Genomic DNA, 13,576 nt, shown 5'->3' on the forward strand with positions numbered 1-13,576 from the left:
TGCTACATTTGATCTTGGGCTGTGAGCCAGCCAAACTCTGCTACCACTTGATGACTCACTCACATGCTAACTGCACTTTTAATTCTAACTGGTGTGTTTTCAGACAGAACCAGCTATTGTTTTGGGCACAGTCAATTATAAAATGTGCTCTTTTTCTATTTGCCAAATGAATACAAATGCTTTCTTAGAAGATCTCCTAAGGAAAAAGATGCCTCAGATACCTTTAAAAATTCCTGCTGGCAATGCTGGGTGGCAGGTTTAGATTTGCTCGTTAAAAGAGGTTATGTAATATTACTGCAATCAAAAGCTCTTTTATGGCTCTGGGGCAGGTGGGGATTAATAGCCCTTGGTTTTGGTTTTGTACAGAAAAATGTCAGGCCTGACAGATAGCTAGAGTAGTGATGAGGGTAACTTTTGACATTTACCAACAAGAATAGTTTCTTCCCAATGAATTTGTGTAAGTTGGTGCCTACAGGTTTTTCCATGCAATAAATGTAATTGCAATGCACGGAGAGGTTGTGTGTATAAAGAGGTTCCCACTTACAGAGAATTTTTAATGCTAAAGAGAACTGTATTTACCATTTCCCAATGGTCTCCAAGAGATACAAGCCAAACTTTTTAGGAGCGAGGGGAGCAGAACACCTATTCTGATGTGACTATAACAAGTTTCCTCATATAAATCTCTCTGAATTCTGTGTCCGTAGGAATCCCACAGTTCAGGTTGGGATTCTCCCTTGCTGCTGTTAGAGCACATTTGGCAACAGACTGGCTGTTCCATCCGTCAGACCACCGTCAAACCAGGCTTCGCAGGTTTTTAAGGAATCAAGAGCTTTCTAAAATTTTGTAGCAATATGTATCCAGCATTTAAAGTGCTTTTTAGGAACAGCACTCTTCTGAAAGGACAGTTTTAATCACAGAAGAGCAAATGAGAGCAGTAGCTTCTCATCCCTGGCTGCCTCTGATTTGCAGACCTAGAGAAGAGAGGGTGCCCCATTTTTTAACAAAAGGGGACAATATCATCAGCTGATCAGTGTGTCTTGCTTCAGCTCTCACTCAGTTTAGTCACTTTTAGCCTCTAATTTGGGAAAGAAAAATACTGTCTGGAACAGCGTGCTAGAAAAGGTTGCTAACTCCTTGTCCGTAGCAATCATTGCAAGGAAACCAAATGCTCTCTGCCATAGACAGCTATCTTCTCTGTACTGTGCTTCACAAGGAGAAATGGCTATGCCGTCTAGTTCTAAACTCTTAACAGATTTCTCATTTCTTCTAGGTTTTACTCTGCCCACTGTACGCTGGATATCTATAAAATACCAGTTTTCTTTTAAGTGATATTTTAATTTTTGGTTGGACATAGGATGTCTGTAAGGTTACCAGAAAGGCTCTCTTCATATTATAATGCAGTTTTACTCTCTGTTTTAACATCTCAACCTTCTACTGGTTTACAGTAGTGAAAGAGTTTTTTTTTAAGGGTCTCTTGTTTTTTATGAGCCCCTGTCCAGGGTAATTTCCCAAATGCAGTCCAGATTGGGTAAAATGTAAGCATAATTCTGAGGTATAGGTTTTTTTATAGTAAACCACACGTCAGATTAACTAGATAAAAAATAATCCACATCAAAACTCACAGCAGGGATTTCCCTCATTAACCTCAGGTAGACACTGGAGCATGGCAAAGAATATATTTGAAAGATGAGGGGAAAAGGGAAGTCTCCTCAGCCAGTGCTGGAAACAGGGAAAGAATAATTAGATGGAGAGGACTGAAATGTTGCAAGTAGTTTCATTTTCTTGGTGGAGTAACCCTAAAGCAAAATGTAGGCAGAAGTTGTTTTTATGACAAAATCCCAGCTAGATACCCCCAAAATGCTAAAACCCACCGAGTGGGGAAATGAATGGAGAGACGTGTGCAGATTAATTAGATTGAAAAAATGTTTTGACAGCATAAGTGAACATATGGAAAGAATTGAGAGAACCCGATCCAGTTCCCCATGTGTAAATGATGCCTTAGCCATAGCTCATAAAGCAAATACAGATGCAAAAAAAAAAAGGAAAAAAAAAGACCCCTTTCCTATCCCCTCCCCCCAGTAAACCCCAATCCATTGCCAGATGGCAAATAAAAGTTTGAACTCAATGACTAAATGCAAGGAAAGCTGTATGTTCAGCATGAACGTGAAAAGAAATCAGCTGAATAAATCTGAATTTTGCACCTTAAAGGAAGTGGTGCAGTTCAACTAAATATTGTGTCAAGTACACAGCCGAGTGTCAGGATATCCTGTGCAGATGCTTGTTCTTCAACTTCTCTTATTTTACCTTCCCCTGTCCAAATGACTCCCGCTTTCTGTCCAGCTCATTTCTTTTGTTGTGCAAGTTAGCGTGGAATCACACACCTGCGCTGCCTGCCCCAAAGGTTTTACCACCTAAAATTGAGGCTAAAAGCATTAGGACGGATACTGCAAGCAGAGGGTGAGAAGGGAGCCAGAGAAGCAAAATAACTTGTTCCAGGCTGTGCAGAGGAGCAGCGCTCCCAGGCTTAGTTTACTCCATCACCAGCAGCGATGAGCAGGGAGAAGGCTGATTTAGCTTATAGCTGTAGTGCAGTGCCCTGCATCGGGATCTGATGTAGGAATCTGCTCTCTTGCTTTCTGTTAAACACAGCTGCCTGTCAGCATAACGTTTCCAAGCCTAAAAAGGGGGGTTAAATCAATATATTTTCATGTGGTTTATATGGACGAACCTTCTTAGTCTATTGTAACAGCGATGCTGTGTCTGGTTAACAAATTTATTCCACCTCAGAAGGGGGTGAGGGAAATGTACTGTCTGTGCCAGCTGGTGGTGTAGTCAGGGAGCCTCCTCTTTGGTGAGGAAGCTGCCAGCCGTGGCATCGTGGCATCGCCACCCACAGTGTGGGACCGGCGAGGAGGCGGAGTGGGCCCCAGGCCGTGGAAGGTGGGCAGGCTGGGCAGACCTCTGTGCCGCTGTGATTGCACCTTATCAGTATCTGTGCTAGCCGTATTAAAGCTATCTTGGATCTTCCTACACAGACCGTGTAAAGTGGACGTACGCTTCATGAATAAGCTATACAAGCGCATGTCAGGGTAAGTGCGGCTAAACTGTGGCCCAGCTCTGGTGCAGACAGCTTAGATGTTGCCCACAGACTGTTGATTCATGGCACCCAGTGCCAGCAATCTGCAAAACTGAAACGGGAGCTAAACACTTGGGCTCTTTCCATTGCCCGGGTAAGCTGAAACTCCTGCTAAGCTGTCAAGTTTGCATCCAAGCAGCTTTGGGCACTAAGAAGTGCCAGCAATGGAGCCCTCACAAAGCAAACTGCTTAATTATTTGATAGTCAAAGGCAGTTCGGGGGAGTGCAGAGTCAAATCAACAACAAACCAACCTATATTTAGTAGCAGTGTGGCTGGAGCTTAGACCCAAACATAGTTTCCAGCTGATAGATGATGTGGCAATCATAGCTGACCCTCGTCCCATTCTAAATTTGGTCTGCGGAATAAGTAATTAATATCATCTCTAGCACGACAAGCCACCCTTTACAGCAGCTGCATTGCCACTGCTGCTCCTCTTATGGCTTTGTCTGTCGGCTGGCCAGCCTGGCTGAAGCACAAGCTCTGTGTTACACTGAGCTACGGTGGCCACAGCCTGGCTGACACTCAGTGTAGTCACTGAAGCAGAGCAAAAGTAGGTGTTCTGGAGGTAGAAGTGGTACCGTGACCTTATCTGCACTTGTCTCTACTGTTTTCCATTTTTTCTTGTCTGGGATACTAAGTAGTGAAAACCATGCTCCTACGGTACAGGACAGGTTGAGTGATATGTACTTTGAGGAGGCATGGAGGGCTGCAGTAGGACTACGAGCTCTGTCTACCACCCACAGTACAAAATGAGGAACAAACCTAGAGTTTACAAACTCTGAGTACAAGCCAAACCAAACCTGGGGGAAAACAATGGGCACAGCCTGTTTCAGAAAGAGGTAACTGAAAATTAAAAGACTAAATTACATGTTCCACATAACTTGGGGAATCTGTTCCAAACTGTCTGGATCCTGATCAGTGCTTGAACCAGAAAACTACCTTGTCTCGGTAGTGAGGATCCATCCAGTTGGCCTCTGTCAACTGAAGTTGGATGGTTTAGGGGTAGAATAATGCTGGGCTTCTTCTAAGCTATGTGCCTGATTCCCCTCCACCACTGTAACAGTCTTCAGCAAACAAATGCATAAAACATTCCTCTTAAGATGGGCCAGTGCTGTTACTGAATGTATGGATAGTGAGATTCAAAAGGTCAGTGACGTTTCCTGGAAGACAGACTTGAACTCAAGTCCTGAGCTGGTGTCCTGCTCGCTGGACCTCCATCCTTCTGTCCTTTTCTCCCTCCTTCTCTGTAGTCTCACTTACAGACACAGACAGAAACACTCTCTCTCTCTCTGAGGTTTGATACGAACACAGAAATCTATGTTGGAACAGAGCAAAAGGAAAATACAAGCTTGTGTGAAATTTTCCACCTTTTCACTAAATGAAAGAAAGCCAAATTTTCACACTTTGGTCTTAGGTGTGAAATTTTTGCTCAGCTCTAATATTTATCCATAATGTGTTTTAAAACTTGGCTCACTCCGTTCAGAATACCACAGAGAATTGAATTACAGATTTTGGGCTTTGTGCATGCTGCCAAGATCTGCCCCTATAACTCAAACAAATTTAAGGGGGGAAAAAACCCACTAGAAAAATATTGTATATGGTCCATCACATGCTTTCTTCATGCAGTCATATACCACTAAAAAGTAATGTTCTGCTAGGGCTGTGTTACATAAATATATTCATGTAACTCCCGTAAGCATAGATAAGATGAATTTTGCATCTCCAGGCTATTGAGTAAGCAATCCCTAAATAAAAGCCTGTAAGAAAATAGCAGCCTTGCTTACAATTCTTAGAAAAGTTTAAAAGTATTTCTTGAACATCAGCATTTCAAGCAATCTATTTATTCCCCCCAAATCCAAATATATCTGTGACTGAACTTCTTAAAATGATGCTAGTTAGCATCTGTTAGTCTCAGCTTATGTGTGTGGAATAGAGATGAGTGAGAGAGAGATTCTTCACTGTTGAAGAACAGTAAAAGTTACTACACAGAACATCATTTACTGTATTTGTTATGAGGACTTAGAAGTGTAAAGAAAGTCAGTCTGTTAGTTTGAAGGTACTTACACCTGCTGAATTCTGCAAATCAGAACAAATCTGGTGGGGAAGAATGTTCCTACATTTCAGTCTATTGTGAATGGGGCAGCTTTTAAATTCTTTTCCTCTGATGCTGGATCTGTGACAGTAGAGCTGTACAAAAACACCAGAGAGTCGAGACTGGGCTGGGTAATGTTTTCAGGGTAATGAAGGTGAAATTCGTGTTTCAAAGCTCTGTGTGGTTCAGAAATTGAGACTGACCTTCCATGCATACGCTCGTGTCATTCTCAGGAATACGTGAAGAAGCACGTTTGCTGGTACTAATTTCTCACCATGTTTGGCTGTAAGAATGACAGCATTTGATCACTTGGCTTGTATTGGCACAATAAAAATGAATATAATTTCCTCCTTCTGCATAAGTACTAAGATGAGGTGAATTAACAACTTCAGCTTGGGAAGAAGAAGACTAAGCCATGCATCTCATTCCAGCTTGTTCTGAGATTCCTGAATTAGTTATCTTGTAAGTTATGATCCAAAACTGGTTTACAGCAGAGTTATTTTTCATCCTTCCCATCATTCGTAGGCCAGTCATTCTTGGTGCAACAGAACCGTGGCTGTCACTGGACAAGCCATAAACCAGCAGCGTTCGCAGAGAAAACTTGCTTAATTTGCTTTGAAGTACCCCTCTTGCTTTTCATATTGTCTAAGGATCCTTCCTCCAAGCAGCTGGCACACTGTTGCTGTAACTGGAGCATGGTATACCCACACAGTTTGGTGAGCTTTGCTGTATGCTTTTGTATGGGCAGGCCAAATGATTCCAGCCACTGAAATTGTACAGTAAAACTTCAGATGATATGTGGTTGTTTTCACTGTGAAGTTAATAGCTATGCTAGGTAAAAGTCCAGACATTTCTTGGGATTATCAAAATGAGTAAGTGGGGAGAACACAGCTGGGAAATTGCATTTGTGCTCGAACACCTCATCCATTTAATTTCGGATACAATTTTTAAAGTACCTAAATAAAGCAGAAGCCCAAATTCTTGAGGGGACTGATGTTCCCAGCTCATTAATTTCAATGGGATTTTGTTAACTTGACTTCCTTACCTAAGGCTGACATCCCTAAATCTGCTTCCTTATTTGATGTGTGCTTTTAAGGGCCTACATCCCGTTAATTTTCAGTAATATTTAGCCACATAAGTCCTTGAGTCACTACAGAAAATCAAACTTAGGGACTATTCACAAGTGGGCTAATCTTCCTTGGCTCCCTCTGTAGTCCCAAGGGAGATGGGCTCCTCTTGTGGGATGAGCAGGATCATGCTGGGTGCTCTGAGATAGCCTTTGCAGGAGCCCACTGGGTAGGAAATCAGAGAAGACTGGTCTCCCAGTCTAAGCTAGCCCTTGTAAGCACCTCCGGTGAGCTCCTGATGCCAGGCTGACATGCTTTTCCTGGTATGACAGAGTATTTGCTGCGCTGCGGCTGCCACAGAGTGTTAAAAACCTTTTTCTTTCCATTATTGAAGGGACAACAGTTGAAATTTCCAGCTTTTATATGCTGTATCAAAATAGGATTTCTCTAGGAGATAGGGTTTTCCCTGGGTTCCAAATAGGGTTTCCCTGGGAGATCTACTGCCTGCTTATCTACTGAGGCTACCCTGGTGTCTTAAACTTATCCCCTGCCCCAGAGCACGCTGAAGAGCAGAATTCAGCCACCAGTACCGAATGAATTTGAATGACTGGTGACCTTCCCAGCTGGGTTGTCCTTCCAGCAGCAAAATGGCACCTTGTTCTGAAATCTTGGTGGGCCTTGGAGCATTTGGTTCCCTGGGCTTGTGTTCCCTGTCCTTCTGTCCCAGGCAGGGTAACCTCGTTTGACTAACTCTCTCCATGGTAAGCAGAGTGTTTACTGGCTTGTATCTGTCTCAGCTTTGACACTCTAACAAAAGGTTAGAAATCATGAATGTATCCCTTTATTTCTGCTCCACAGTGCCTCTCTTTTTTTCTGTGTAAACCCTTCACTTGCCTCTTGCCCAGCCTTTAGAAATGATGATCAAATGCGAACTTTCAGGGTTTATTTATAGCATAGCCTTTATGGAAAGAGAGAAAAGAAATGATTAAAAAGCAATTTTACAAAATATTTTGTTTTAAGAGAGAATTCATTGTGTTTAAATCACTGTATTCATTGTACTGTCTAGACTGGCAAACAAAGAAGATAGAGCGTCATTCAAATTAAGATTGTGAAATTCTTGGTGACTGGAGTTATGGATTTGGATGTCAACCCTCAAACAAACTATTTCTGAACAGCAGTATTATCACTTTGCTATATTTAAGGCTTTGTTGGAGACAGAACAGTGCACAAGGTTGATCTGATTCAGTAATGCGATTCTAATGTTCCTTTGTTTCTGATTTCATTATAAATTCATATTTTCAATGTTCTGTTCCTCTTTGTCCCCAGAAAATTGTTGAAAAGACTCTCCTCTGGGAGTAAAGTTTTTGTTCAAACTAACAATGACCAAACTGACTTTAAAAAACAAAAAAACACACAACCGAAATGCAAATTAAGAGAGGGAATTCTTTTTGGATATTTTGAGCAACGTAGAATAAGCGAGTTGTTGAAAATTGCTGGCTGTGTATTTTTTTAACGTGTTATTCCACATTGATGTGGTAGTTGCTGTGAGACCTTAATGCTGTGGATTCTCAAAGACCTATGTATTTTCAGTAGATTTAAAAATACAAAAGTAGTTTAGCTGATAAACTGGAAGGACTGCTTTGGCATCTTCCTCCTCAGCTGAAGGTGGATAGATGGGTGAACCAGCAGAAGATAAGCAGCAGCCAGGCCCTGTTCCCCAGTTTAGATCAGGTCTTGAGGGACCAGTTTTCCTTCAGGGACCTCTCTAGCCTGTCCGGCTCCCGGCCCTGTGGGAGCGGTGGCACCCTCTCCGGCTGCCCGGCAGCGGATGGGGCCTCTGTGCCGGGGGGTTCAGGTTTGGGGACACCTCACAGAGAGCGTAGGAGGCTTTCCTGAGCCCCATGGAGACTCGGTTTCACCCTTTGAAGACCACCGCTGGTCTGAAAGACGGAGTGTCGCAAGTGCCCGGGTGGTGTTGGACCCCAGCAGGGCGTCGGAGGGGCCGGGGCTGCAGCGGCCGGCGGGACAGCCGTGCCGAGCCCCGCTGCCCTCACACCTTCCGCGCCTGGCCGAGTCGGCGCCGGCGTCTGTTCTCTCTTGAACCAGCCTGAGGAGACCTGTAGTTAGACGAGTAACAGCGTAAAAATAAAACCTGTCTGAAGATATGTTTATCTCAAAGGGCTGGCTTTTTTCCCGAAGAAGCAGTAATGCATTTTTCAGCACTGGAAGTCATAAGAGGCCCCAGAGTAAAGCAGAACGTGAGTGAGTGGAGTACCTATGGCAGAAGCAGAACATGTCCTGCGAACGGTGCTGTTTGTATCCTGTTCCCTTAACGCTGCCCGGAATGGGGCAGCAGCAGGCAGGCCCTGCGTGTGCACGGAGGGAGTGAATGGCAAAGTTTGGCCCTTCCTTTCATTTTTTTTTGCACCTGTGGAAAATGTCTGAGACGTTTAGACCCTTCAGACGCCTTGGGTGTATTTTCGTGGAGTATCTCCAGGGCAATTCAAAAGGAGTTGTAAAGCAGAGAGCAGAAAGCAAAGTGACTCATCCCATTAGTGAGAGTGCTTTGAGGGGCTTTGCTTTACGTTTTCTGTAAGACACAAAACTATCTGGAAAAACAGTATCGATTGTAGCATAGGGAGTTGTCTTTTACTATCTGTGTGGTCATTCATTTTTTTGGGGGTAGCCTCTAAATCCAGCTGGCCATGTAAGGGAGTTAAAAGACAGACTATTGTAAACAGGAACAATGCTTGCGCTTAGCATCACCTGTTAAAGAACAGGGAATAAAATGCCCATTTCCCTTACTGGGAAAGATATCAACCTTTCCATGCCAGTATTTTAATCTGGCTGGTGTGTAGAGTCTCTGTGCCAGCAGGCTCACATGTCCCAGAGAAAAGAACACACTATCTTGCTGGAAGTGTTATTTCAAGGGTGTTTCTTGGGGAATCAAAGTACAATCAACTTCTCCGCATAAGAAAGAGTATAGGCATAGGAGTGCACAGAAATGCTCCCCTGCTGTTTTATCAGAAGCCCTAGCAGAGTAAAATCCTGACTGCACCATCCCTGGCAGTGCTTCTTAGTTTGGCAGAGCCACAATTTCATCCAGTATTAACCCCCTGAAGTTGACAAACGTAGAAAGTAGGTGTTCCACATTCTAGTAGCACATTTGGACTGGCAATATAAAAGGACGCGTTGATGCTGAAGGCTGAAGCAAACACGCCCAGAACATGCCAGGTACTACTGCAGGTTCAGCCAGCCAGGCGGAGCTGGCGGCTGCCTGCTGCTCTGGCACACGGGTGGCATCCCAGGCGCTTTGTGCCTAGCTGAGCAAACGCTGCTGTGCATGGGAGAAAGAGTACCTGCTGGCTTCCCGGGCAGCCCACGTACATCCTGGCATTTAGGTCGTGATCGTATTTCTTTAACGCAGGGGGAATGGGAAACCAGAAGATGTAAGGTCTGTCAGTCAGCTTGCTTATCCTCGGAGCCTCCCTGCCTGCTCTGGGCTGGTGAAACTGTGCTTACGTTGCTCATCTACGTTGTAAGTTTCTAGGAGATCCTCGGCTGTAAAATGCTGGATTAGTGGAAAGCAAAGATTTTACTACAGCAGATACTACAGCCTATAAAATCATCCTACCCTTTTAAAAATCTAGCCGTAGTAGCTGACTAGATGGATTCCGGCAGCAGCACAGGCTGACTGTTCTCCGGGGTCACCCTGATACTCTCCCAGTGCTGTGCTTTAGGTACTAACGTTGGAACAGATTTAGGGTCCTGCTTAGAAACTATGACACTGATACAGATTAGGGCAGACGCTGATTCTTGAATCCTGATCTTCTGTGTTTACGACTGTTCCATCTGAAAGCTATTGCTTTAATGCTCCTTGTGAAAAAACTTCCACTGAAAACAGCTGGTGCCTGCCTGCTCCTCCACCCTTGCCTGGGTGCTTGATCCTCTATTAACATTGGTGATTAAGGTCTCATTCCAGTGGGATTGCTCAGGAGAATCTACAAAAAATCAGCATCTCACAGAAATCAGGGAAGGAACCAAATCATTCGGTCCCGTCCCTTCCACATGTGACTGTCCCAGAGACTCCTTCTGCAGGGGGTTCTGCGAGATCTCTTTGTCTGACTTTGGTTTGGCCAAAAGCAGAGTAGGATCCAAGTCTGTCCCTTACACCTTTATACTGGAATGTGAGGGCAGCAGTGGGCTCCGTAACAGAACTTGGCAAGTTACCTTTAGCTTCTGGAGCACACGAGTCCTCCCTTGCTGCAGGGAGTTGATACTTCAAGAATATGGTAATGGGATCTCACGTACAGTATCATTTCATTTGAGAAATCTCCCCGCCGGGGATGCAGTGTTTAACATTTCCTCCGGTAAGTGTAAATAATAAAATATAAGTCTGTTCTGCCTCGGACTCCCAGTAAGAAAGAGGAACAGATTTTGGTTTACCGAGGGGTCTGCAGTACTTTGTTCTCATGACTACTATATAATGGGATTGAACATATTTTATGCCATCTGGCCTGTTCAGCCGAAACAAAATACATCAGTAATGTTCCGATTGGTTTTGAAACATCTTGTTCTTGTCAAAAAGTATTTTAAATCAAAACAGGCTTTTCCAGTTTGTGTTTGTCTTTTACTAGGAGGCCATGGCGAAAATGGGGAAAATTGGGAGAGTCGTGCAGCCTAACCACCAGCATAAAAGGTAAGCCTGGCTTTCGGGTGTTCCTCGGTGAGAATTTGCTGAAAACAAAGTTAAGGGCTCTCTCTTCGTAGCCCTGCTTGTATGCAGCAGTATTTCAGAGCCCGATTTTTTAAGGGCTATCCGGGCGTCGGGCTCGGCGGCCTGGCAGAGGGCTGTCGGTCGCCCCCGGTGCGATGTCGGCCCCCCGAGCCCGCGGCTTCCCTGGGCGACCCAAGGCCGCCAGCACCGCCGGGGGCCCGTCAGCGGGCTCCGAAGCCGGCGGCCCGTCAGCGGGCTCCGAAGCCGGCGGCGGGGGTCGCGGCCCCCTCGGCGGCATTTTCAAAGCCGCTGCGGCTCGCGGGTCTCTCGGACCTTCGCGTTCGTTTCCCGTCGGCTTCGCCACCGGGACGCGTAACCCCCGCGGCGGGGCGCCGGCCCCCCCTGGCGGCGGCGAGGAGGGAGCGGCGTCCGCCATTCCGAGGCGGCCCGGAGCGCGGGAAGCCGTGAGGCGACCTTCGCAGAGCCCTGGCGGGGAGGAGGGGCGGCCGTGGCGGCCGGAGGAGAAGCGGTCTGAAAATCAAAGCTGGCTGTAGGGCCAGCGAAAGGTGTAACTAGAACTTGGAAGTCCCTCGTCTGGGGGGAAGCTGCGCTCCGGCAGCGTGCGGGGCTCTGCGCCGAGTCAGAGCTGTAATTGGGATGCCGAGGGAAGGAAGTAAACGTGCATGTTACAGGCGATTCAAATCGTAACGTCTCAGGCTTTGTGGAAATTAACTTTCTTATACAGATTTTATGACAAGAAATACGAAGTGTTTTTGAAACTTGTGGAACATCAGAGAGAGTATCGCTCCATCATGAACAGCTTCTAATCTAGAGTCACGTAATCCGGGGAGAGCAGGGATAACGAATTTCCAGACACTTATGATGAGGGTAATCTCTCCTTACTGTACTGTCTATGTTAAAAATATACTTTCATCATTTAAAGTGTACATTTTAATTTTTAATGAGAAATAAAAATGCATTCACTTCACTGGGAAGCACTGGGTATTTTCTGCCAATAATCCCTGCACCCCAGGGACAAGCAATAATCATTTGCTCCACTGAAAGAAGACAAGACAACCAGCTGCGGGTACCCCAGTGCCGGTATTTAGACTGGCCGCAAGCCGGAACAGCACGAGGAGCAACGTAACTCACTCAGATGGGCTTGAGGCGCTGCCCTTTGCCATGCTTTTCACAGGTAACTACACCTGGCATCGCACATGGTCCTTTTAATCTTACTGTCTGCTACAGCTAAGACCCAAACACGATTTCCATTGGAAAGTTCTGTTTGGTTTTTTTTTACTCTGATTATAGTACTTCTTTGGCGGCTGATATTTGAGAATCACTTTTCCAGCTGTGCAGTCTTTCTCCCTCTGTTTTCTCCTGTTTCCTGCTCTCTTTTTTTCTGTCTCCATTCGTGCAGCACAGTCTTTTTGCTATCAATAATTTGTGCCATTTTGTCTTTTGCAAGTAACTCGCCCTTGGTGCGCATTAATCACCGTGCAGATGTGAAACAGCCCACTGTTGACACTGAAGGACTAGGTTGAGCAGACACAGTTGCTGAAAATATGTTCATAATGCAGGTGCATTCCTTCCATCCTGCCAGCTGCCTCGCGGGGAGTCAGCCCTGAAAGAGCCCAGCTCTCCCTGTCCATTCTCATCACGTTGCTTCAGCCAGACCCAGCTCAGAGCATGTGCATCTACACAGCCAGCCAGCTGCAGAGTCGAACTCGGCAACAGCAGGTACAGGGAACACAGTGGGAGAGAGAGAGAGGGTTTTCCTTCCTCTGAGCGTTTGTCAACGCTCAGAAACCTTCCTGGCTGCCTGCTGGCCAAATCCAGTCAACAAAAGGCTTTCGTTTGTTCCCGGGTGATTTTGAAGGTTGCCCTGCATAGTTAGTCCTACAAGGTGCTGCCAGGCTCACAACAACAGGTCGTGGCATAACTGGGCTGTCGAAGGAGAGAGTTTGGACACTCTGGTTGCATACAGCAAAAGTGTTTCACCTCTGACAGTACAAATTGTTTTGATCTTGCAAGATCCAAACACTGCCAGTGCCTTCAGTGAAATTCTCTCAGAAATTCTTTCTTTCTCTGCCATTTGTCTCTTACTTCTTAATAAAAGATACTATTCTGTTTGAGAAGCATAACCAGGGTCCCCAGCTGAAGGAGAGGGTTAAGAAGCAAGGGGTGACAGAACGGAAGAGCATATTAAGATCAACTACAGCTCTGTTGTAGGTCACTCATGAGAACCCTTCTTTTCTTCAAACTGTGAACTGCCACCCTCCTGGTGAGCCTGTATTATGGAAGAGAAACAACCTACAGTCCCTTTCCACAGTGTCAGTGTTAATGTAGATGGACTCCATCTTTATACACTTAGCTTGATAGAAATTCCATTCTTTAGTATTGGCATAGGCTGTAATTCCCAGTTAAATGCAAACAGAAGTTACACAATAACAAAATTGCACTTAGAGAACTTGGAAAAGAATAGTTTCTGGGTTTTTTTATGTTAGTAGTCAGCACTCAAAAACATCTGGTAATTTTTTTAAAGAAACAATGCACTTCCTGC

The 13,576-nt window shown here is 45.2% G+C and overlaps 1 protein-coding gene across 10 annotated transcripts in view; it reads left to right on the plus strand.

Annotated features, from left to right (window-relative positions):
• The window catches only part of FGGY (FGGY carbohydrate kinase domain containing), a 301,140-nt gene extending 289,139 nt beyond the window's left edge, over positions 1 to 12,001 (plus strand). For 8 of the 10 annotated variants that reach the window (XM_041127624.1, XM_030031900.1, XM_030031898.1 and 5 more), the window contains 2 exons: positions 10,934 to 10,995; positions 11,759 to 12,001. In XM_041127624.1, the coding sequence (XP_040983558.1) occupies positions 10,934 to 10,995; positions 11,759 to 11,840 (144 nt within the window). In that variant the 3' untranslated portion in view covers positions 11,841 to 12,001. The remainder of the gene's footprint in view (positions 1 to 10,933; positions 10,996 to 11,758) is intronic. The other 2 variants (XR_003925915.1, XR_003925914.1) reach the window with 2 other exon arrangements.
• Positions 12,002 to 13,576: the final 1,575 nt, after the last annotated feature.

The sequence above is a fragment of the Aquila chrysaetos genome, chromosome 12 (genome assembly GCF_900496995.4).
Source record: "Aquila chrysaetos chrysaetos chromosome 12, bAquChr1.4, whole genome shotgun sequence".
Lineage (NCBI taxonomy): Eukaryota > Metazoa > Chordata > Aves > Accipitriformes > Accipitridae > Aquila > Aquila chrysaetos.